Source organism: Myripristis murdjan, chromosome 5 (assembly GCF_902150065.1).
Source record: "Myripristis murdjan chromosome 5, fMyrMur1.1, whole genome shotgun sequence".
Lineage (NCBI taxonomy): Eukaryota > Metazoa > Chordata > Actinopteri > Holocentriformes > Holocentridae > Myripristis > Myripristis murdjan.
The window spans coordinates 4092850-4102055 of NC_043984.1; the positions used below are offsets into that span (position 1 = coordinate 4092850).

Genomic DNA, 9206 nt, shown 5'->3' on the forward strand with positions numbered 1-9206 from the left:
TAGTATTACAGGCACTGCTATTAACATGCTGTGTGGGAAACTGTAAAGGGAAGGAGAAGAGCTTGGTAACGTGTGCCCTCTGGTGGATATAAAGAGTACTGCCAATGTTGCACAACGTGGACCCTCTCAATACTGCTGAGACAAATTTGCCACACAATTCAAACCGGGAAAAGCGGTAGACTGTGCATTAGGTGTTGTCGCCAACTATTAGGAAAAATAAAATAAAAATGAGGGCTCGTCCGGGATTTGAACCCGGGACCTCTCGCACCCTAAGCGAGAATCATACCCCTAGACCAACGAGCCACGCCGTGCTACTCCCCCTCTCCATTAGTTTGAGAAAATTCGGTATGTTATCTAGCTAGATCATAATTCAATATACATGCATAGTTAACTTTAAATCACTTTCTCCACAAACTAAACGAAAGCTAAACGAGGTGGGTAGGATCTGCATTTTCCCAGTGAGTGCAAGGAAAGAAAGAAAAGAAAATTTGAAACAAATCTGCCTGTCGAGTGAAAGACTATCAAGAAGAGCATTTTGTCGTCACATTTTGGTCCAGGTTGACTAATTGTTAAATTGTGGAGAACGGCTAGCATACTTGCTGATTTTCCCAGTACGGTTGTTGCTGTTTGTTTTTTAAATGTTATGCGAGCCGTTACGTATCAGACTGAGCGGAAATGGAGATATAAAGATACATCAGACTAACGTGATTAAAAATATACAGACACTCTTTTCAGGCAGAAGACCTGAAGAAGTTAAATAGCACAGCAATTGAAACGTATAAAATGGTGACTAAACAGGTAACTTAGCGACATTTGTCTGCCAGGTAGCTGTATGTGTTCAGCATCTTCACTATGTAGACTATTACGGCTGATAGTGAAATCTTAATTTTATAAGACACTTAAAATATGAATGGTGTGAATGGTGTAATGTCAACTGAGCACCGCTAGAGGTCGCCGTATAGTCATCCATTGCCCCCAGTTGATCTCTAGCTTTTTGCACGGTGAGAGCTGGGAACATCTAAGCCAAGCGAGAGGTGGCATTGTTACCTGCTTCCGTTTTCATTCAGCTTTCATTCAGGTTGTGTGCCCTTTCTTTTCTGCCTGAGATCCAGTTGATTTAGTCAAACTGCTGGGTGTTCAAGCTTATTATGCTCAAGTTCCGCTAAATAATGTGAAAGCATGACATCCAAGTAACACTCGCCATGGTCTTTTTGGGGCCATAGGCAAGATCCACAGATGACACCCCCACCCACACTGTCCTGTCTAGTGTTGCCCCACAAGACCCCTGTTTGGCTTACCCACTGAGCAGGGGGGCCTCCATTGCTCAGCTCACCCGACACCACTACCCCACACTCCCCCATTGGAGGAAATGCATGTGACCTGATGTGAATGCTGTGAGGATTGTGGACTAACTTGTTGCAGGCTGTGCAGCAACAAAACTAACTTTCAGATGGCACCCTTTAATAATAATAATAGTAATAATAATAATAATAATAATAATAATAATAATAATGGAGATACATATATAACTTGTGTGTGTTGAGGACAGTCTGCTCAGCTGTGTGTGGAAGCAGGAGCTCTCTCTCCCAGCACTCAGTCTATCTCTCTTGACCACTGACCAGACTTGGAATCACAATGGTTTTGTAACTGCAATATAACAATATTTTAACCGAGCTCCGAGCCGTTATTCTATCTGACTATACATTATGGAAATATAGAGTCCCAAACTGCAGCCAGAGAATTAAGTTTTTGTCACTTATTTGTGCTTTGTTAACAGGTCATTATAGCCTGCATGGACTGCCATCCATTTTATGTTTTTTTTTTTTTTTTGAATGAATGAATATACCATAAAACGACCAGTATTAATGTGATCACATCAGCAACACTCACATCAGCCATCCCAGATTAAACCTTGGTTATTTGTGCAAAGCTGCTTCCATCAGATGTGACTTGACACAAACCCAATAGAGGAAGCAGTGTTGCTTTCAGTGATTTCAGAATAGGTATACTCTTGATGGCTGAAGCCGGTATCTGACATGAAGTGGCGCTTGTGGGTTAATAAGCCACTGATCATGTTTTTAGACCCCAATATGTCTTTAAATCAGTAGAAAAAAAGGTATTTTGTTGTATGACGTCATTAAAAAAAAAATCATTGCAGTTCTTGTATAATTTAGCTGCTGTAGCTTTTAGTTGGTTACCCTGATGGCCAGGTAGCATGTGTGAGGGGAGTTCCTGCCCAGAATATTCCATTGAGTGTTTTCTGGTTATCACAGTCTTTATGTGGTGGGGGAAAAAAGCTCTGAGTATGCTCTGAGTGTGCTGATAACACAGTTTTAAGATATGGACTACTCTTGCAGATATGTCTGATTAAAAGGATATAGCCTGTGGTTTGTTAAACACAATTTAAAAAAATTTCAGCACAGGAGAGAGCAGTGGGGGTTGACACCCACTCCATGGACCATTTTTTGTAGAGTAATTCATCTTCCAAATAAACAGTCTTTCTCCTTCAGTGTAGGGCAGTTCCACCTTTTGAGTAAGCCAAACTGATTCTGTTAAAGTCCTTTAATACTGTTTTCTACCAACTGAATATATTCGAAAAAGCTGGCCCTAGAAGAAAAATTCTTTTTGTGTGTGTGTGTGTGTGTGTGTGTATGTGTGAAACCAAGAATCTGAGCATGACCGTATCCTTGAATCTCAGTTTGTATGAAATCAATGCAAAGTATGAAGCTGCTCTCAAGCAAAAATACAATATATTTTATTATTAAGAAGTAGCGACAGATTCAATAAATTAATATTCAATGAACATTCATTATGAAAGCAGTCCTAGTTTAAAAAGTAAAACAATGCAATAATATTCACACTCTGCAGTATAGGGGCTTGCACTCTATTCTGATATAAGACTAAGAAAAGCAATTTTACCACTCAGTATAAAAATGAGGACTAACTCCATGACGTTTTTTTGTAACCTTTAAAACCAGTGGCTTGTAGTTGACCATTGACCTGAGAAACACGCCTGGCTTGCTTCCTGGCTCACAGAAACTGCTTTGCTCAGTGTCGGGCCATGGACGTCATACATGAAGGTGTGGAGCAGGATGACGCCCTTGGAGACTCTCAGGCCATTTGGTCGCATGTCTAACAGATGGCAGCTTCAATTCAGACACCCATAGCAGGAGGGGTTGGCACAGATTTCACAAGGATCTGAAGGTGTGATGATACGCGCTGGAAATGCAGAAGAACATGCAGTATAAATATTTATGTGACATAAAATGTGTTTCTCTGCTACATGAGGGCCCATTTATCCCATGTATTGAAATACTGCTAATATTGACAATGGGAGGAAGTGTATCAGTCTCATTTGCAGGGCAACACACCAATGAGTATGTTGTCCTTGTCTAATGTGCTTAATGGTCCCCAAAGACTATTTGCTCAGCTTTTTCATGAGCCTTTTGTCTGTAATCATTATTTCAGAGCCACTTAAGAGGTGTGGCAGCACAGAGCAGGATGTGCATTATACGACAGGTAAACACCCGACTATCGAGGAATCCATTTGAGCAAAGACTTTGCTCAAATGACAAAAAGACTTTGACCGCAGTGAACACCTGCTGCATGACAGCACAATGGGTTCATCAGACCGAAGCCTGCAGCTGCTGTCATTATCTTTAATCACAAGTTGGAGTGTGTGTGTCTGAGTGGGAATGTGGTAGATTAACCAGTGTGTCGAAAAAGGCCAGAGCGAGATTGCTTGCGGTATGAAACAAAATTTCTCAATGAACCTTCACAGGTCATTTTTGTTGACCTTGTAATATGAGGAAGATATGGCTGTTGTGGTGGATTGTTGAGCTAATGATTGCGGGAAAAAAAAGAAAACAGTGTTCTGTAGTGGTTTAAATAGTAAGCATGCTGTGAGGAGTGTATAAGCACAGTCCTTTTCCCCATCATCTGGATCATGTTCAACAGCTGTTGTTGATGATTGGGATGTACAAGTTTTTGTTTTTCGATGTTATTAGGTAATTATTACAAAGTAAGTATCAAACATTTCACTGGCATACACAATGTGGTACCCTCAGGAACTGTGTAGGCAGCAGGTCTGCTGGGTACTATGAGAAGGAAAGGTGTCTTTCTTCGCATTCATTGATCGGAAAACTCATTAGAAAGAGGGGGAAAATCAGTCATTGAACGTAAGAATTTCAATATTTCACATCCAGTATTCCCCTACTATATTTATTCGTGCAGCTTTAGCACTGCCGTACCTAGTCTGGAGAAGATGACAGCTGTCCCACTCTCCTGGCACACTGGCAGAAAAACGGCTGGCAGGGCAGGGTCGGAGCAGACTACTCCAACACCGGTGCCAGCCACATGTGGGCTGATGTGGGCATCTAAATCCATCAGCTCCTTCAGCTTCTTCACCGCTTCCAAGGGAAAGCTCCGGTCTCCGTCCTGGAGAGGAGAGGACACACTTTGAGAGGCAAGAACAACTCACACATCCAAATACTTTCAAGCTGAAGCCCTCTTGACTGCTTTGGAGTCTTTGGAGCAAGCTGCCAAAAGGCCACTGGTGCAGTGAAGTGGCACTGCAGGATGAAGCTAATATTAACTGATTGAATGTTTGTGATCACCCTCAAGATGTAGGATCATTTTATATGCTCGACACATTCTCAGATGAATTTGCAAATTTCTGCATCTTCCATAAAAACCTGTCTTAACAATGATAAGAAATGATAAGAAGAGCAACCATTATGAAAGCGATGCACTCATGAGGATGAATCCAATAAAGAAAATAGGTCAGTTCTGACAAAATATTGTACTTGAATGGAATTAAAATGAATAAAATGAAGAGGGTGAACTCTGAAAGAAACGACAAGCAACACACTGATGTGGAACATTAAAAAGTCCACATTTTCCCATTATTTCAAAGAAGAGGTAATACTCACTTTAACATGCACGCCCAGAGATCCGCTCCAGACACTCAGCACCAGCAGCAGGATGACATTCAGCGCTCTCATTTTCATCTTCAGACCAGGTCAGGATCCCTCAGGGTTTCGAGGTGTTTCTTCTGTGGCAGCTGTGTGTCTGCTCTGCCTCTTATAAAGGGGCTGGCTAGAGTTGTAAGTAACTTATTAACAAGGGTTGGGAGAAGTGGGTGACTGAGACCCAGGCAAGCGTCTGATTCCAAGATAACCAAAGATGAAAAGGTTAAGTTTATAACCTATCTTTTTTTGGTTTATAACCTCTATCTTTTTTGGTTTATAACCTCTATCATCTTCTTGTAGTTTATAACCTCTGTGTGCATTGTTTCTTCCGTCAGCGGGATGTCCTACTGTTGACTTTGGGTTCCAGACTTCTGCATGCGATGCCTCAGAATGACGCAATAAATCTGATCGTCTGTTTCTCTCCCACAGATATTAGTCACTCACCTGTCTGATAAGGAAAACAGCCGTACCTATAGTGAGAAAACATATAGGTCAGCAGCTCTTGTTTAAATAGCTACGCTATTTGTTAATGATTATGGCTGCAAATGTCAGCTTTTTCCCTTAAAAGAGAAGAGTTTGGTTCCACTTTCTTAATTCAAACATTGCTTATTCTCTCAATTCAAAACCTTAAATTATTTTTTAAAAATGGCATTTTGGAAAGTGAGTCCCTCATATTAAGGTAACTCTGGTCTTATGCACATCTACGGACTTAAAAAGGAGAAGCTCTTTCTCAAAGTCAGATAACAGATAACCAGCGGTGAAATCAGTGACATCAGCATGAGTCAAAAGCTGGAACTCCTACATCAGCAATAAATTTTAGTCTGAGCATGTGCTCATACACTTCAATCAGAGTTTACAGGCTTTATTTCATAATGATCCTAGATATTGTATTAACTCTTGCTGATTAGTTTCACAGGGAGAAAATCCAAGATTAAGCTCTTGAGGGTTTGAATTTCTTGTTTCCATCACTTCTAAAAAGACTTTGTTTTTTTATATGCTGTGGACTGAACCCAGCTGTGTAGGGTCATGAGAATAACTGTGAAATAATAATAATAATAATAATAATAATAATAATAATAATAATAATTGTGAAACAATGATGTTTCTGGGTGGGTTTAAATGGGGTACCAATTAATTAAAGCAATCAGTTACTCTCAAAAACTATAACTTGAAACCTGGTTTGCTGAAATGTCTGTCATGTTTCACCTTCACCCCAAAGCTCCACTAAAGCTTGTCTTCATGATAAACATACCATCTTATATCCTCCCTTCATCCACTATCATCAACTTTCCTAGTTCCAGCTGATTTTGCCTTTCCTGCCTTGGGGGGAAAAAAAGAAATATTTCCCCTCCCCAACACCTAACCTTACCTCCTCATTTATCTAAATATGAACATCCTTGGGACACAGGCATCTTTTGACTGTGTATTGTTTTGATCGCTGAACTCTTATTGGCTGTGTTCCATGTTGGTAATAATGAAATTTAAAATTATTCTACTGGTACTGCACTTAACTGTTAGCTACTCTGGTGTGTCAGTGAAGTGAAGTGTCTCTGAACTGTAAGTTACATATCTGGCAGCCTAAATCTGGATGATAAGGGCCCAGTCAGGAATTGGCACAATACTGTTGTGTCTGTACCCACATCCTAACAGGCATTTGTATGTATATGATCTATTTATCATAATTCTACGCTCTCAAAGGTATTTTTTCTGCTGCAGTTCATTCAGTTTATGACTGTAACATCTTTTCCCATTTTGGCATTGTTAACCTTAGTGTGGACACTCCCATCTTTGTTGTCAGTGTGCATGTTATTGTTCTAGTTTTTAAGTTTATTGCCCCTAGAGACAACACACCTGACACTGAGACAGTCCCTGGCTGTTTAAAAGAAATGCAAACTTTTTTTTAAACTTTTGAATACAAATCAAATCTTGCAAACTTAATTGGATGTGTATTAGACAGCGGTCTGAGTGAACAAAGAATAGCATTAAAGCATTAAAGATAGTGGGGAAAGGGGGAAAGGAAGGATGGGTTGCTTTAGGAGGACATGCTCAGTTTCTTGATGGAGCTTATCTCAGCTTGCTTGCCAACTTTTTAGTGTCCTGTTGTTCTGAGAATGCCATTTGCTTATTACTGGCAGACCTGACAAAATTGTGTAAAGTTAAGTGGCAGATTTCCCAAAATAAACTTGTCTGTTCAAGGCACCAGGTGGGAAAAAAAAAATTTCCTGCATTTGGATGGCAATTAAGTTACAGTACAGCTGCACCTCACTGTGGTCCACAACAACAGAGGCCCAGAGAATCTGACTATCTCCACAGAGTTAGGGATGCAAAAATATATCAGACCAGAGCAAGTGTTCGTATCTTGTATTTTCTTAGGGTTACATTGGTACTTTCTTTTAAGTAGGGTGGTGTTAAGGTCTGGAATACGTTACTATTGCACAATAAAGGTACAGTTAAAGCATTTCTCTTTAAAAAGAAGGTCAAAGGCTGTCTTATGGACAATCTTGAAATACAGTCTAGGAATAAAACAGATTAAGTTTATTGTGGTATCATGTTGTGTGGTTGTATCACTCTGGGTTACTGCTGCTTGACCTAGTTTTGCCCAGTAGAGGTTTTAGGCACGGGCGAAGCGGGCAGCCGCCCGGGGCGGCATTTTTTCATGTCACGTGGGGGGCAGCACGAGCGCAAAAAAAAAAAAAAAATCAGCAGCGCTGCAAAGCAGTTTTCTATTACCGTATTCATCTGAATATAAGACGATATCTTTTCCATTGAAAATGCCCTGAAAAAACGCCCTTGTCTAATATTAGGGGCCTAAGCAAATACTCATGTATTGTACTGTAGTATAGGCTCGCCTGATGCCGTGATTACCGGCGAATGGCCGCATTGCGCAGTCAATAATCAACCATGTTGTCTGTGTCATTGCCTGTTGTGCTGCTGCAGGCGTATGAACAAAAGTTGATTTATAATGAAAGGTATGGCAGTGTGTGTGCGTGTCGCTCACCTGTCAGATCCGGCAGACCTGACTGGGTGTGCGCGGCACCGGTCGGTATCAGGCCGACCGGAGTAGTAACACGGAAGGGCGCAAGGCAGTAATTTCGCCCAGGGCGGCCACATGGGCAGAACCGCCACTGGTTTTGCCATTTATGTTTTTGGTTTGTAATGGTTTGTTGTTGAGAACCTTGACTTCTCTGAGAACATCAAGGATAATGACTTTGTTGCTGTATGAACTAAATTAAAGATTAACAATTGAAAACCGTTATTGTCCATTAATAATTATAATAATAATAACAATTACAACAACAACAACAATAATAATGATACATTTTATTTGTAACGTACTTTACATAATAAACAAATTTCAAAGCGCAAATATGCTAAGTTAAAAACAGACAACATGATAAAATACATTAAAAGGCTTTAGTAAAAAGGTAAGTCATTCATGCAAGCACAAATGAATAAATCCGGAAATTTAAACAAAGCTAAAGCTTAACATAACTTAAAATGTATATGATGCAATAAAATTAGTAGGCTATTTACCTTTGTTTTGTGTCAATATTGACACCATAGAAGAATGTACTAGCTCTTTATACACATATGCACATAGATATACTGTACTGTACAAAATCTGATGATTTCAAAACTCAAATGCAATAAAACACTGTCACTGTATTAACTGATTTTGTGACATCTTTTGATTTTAGTGGACAGTTGATACACACCTGAGCTGTTTAACTAATGACGTAGAAATGATTTACAGAAGTGAACTAATGGTATAGTAGATAAGATTCAGACTTACAAGGCAGAACTGCCGTGTGGAGTTCGAAGGTGGTAAAATGTACAAGTTTTAGTTGTAACTGTACATGCAGCTGCAGGTAAAGCATAAGCACGGCAGAAACAAGTATAAGTTATGGTTCTGTAGTGATGAAATAATGTTCAGTGTCATTAATCTCATCGATGCAAGTGATCATGCCCATGATAACTGATACTTTACACTTTTCTGTTCACATTATGGACAGAAAAACTACTGCAAATACCCAGACTGGGCAGGCAGCAGATGTATATGAAGCGTGGATAATCACCATAATGCATGCTTGATCAGGGCACGCCTGAAATTACTGCATCTTAGAATTTGCCTTGATGTACACTGGAGCAGACACATACAGGAGATGTGTACATGTTTATGGATACAAGGATCCATGTAACACTCCAGTATTCACATTCATCATTAAATAATGACAT

The 9206-nt window shown here is 40.0% G+C and overlaps 1 protein-coding gene and 1 non-coding gene across 2 annotated transcripts; both read right to left on the minus strand.

Annotated features, from left to right (window-relative positions):
• Nucleotides 1–231: 231 nt before the first annotated feature.
• Nucleotides 232–303, minus strand: trnap-agg (transfer RNA proline (anticodon AGG)). Its single transcript has one exon. It is a non-coding gene; the product is annotated as a tRNA-Pro (tRNA).
• A 2845-nt stretch (nucleotides 304–3148) lies between these two features.
• LOC115359786 (guanylin-like) lies at nucleotides 3149–5009 on the minus strand. The gene is made up of 3 exons (XM_030052416.1): nucleotides 4932–5009; nucleotides 4251–4437; nucleotides 3149–3219 (listed from the first exon to the last, which is right to left on the minus strand). The coding sequence occupies exons 1-3, from the start codon at nucleotides 5007–5009 to the stop codon at nucleotides 3149–3151; spliced, it is 336 nt and encodes a 111-aa protein (XP_029908276.1).
• Between the last annotated feature and the right edge of the window lie 4197 nt (nucleotides 5010–9206).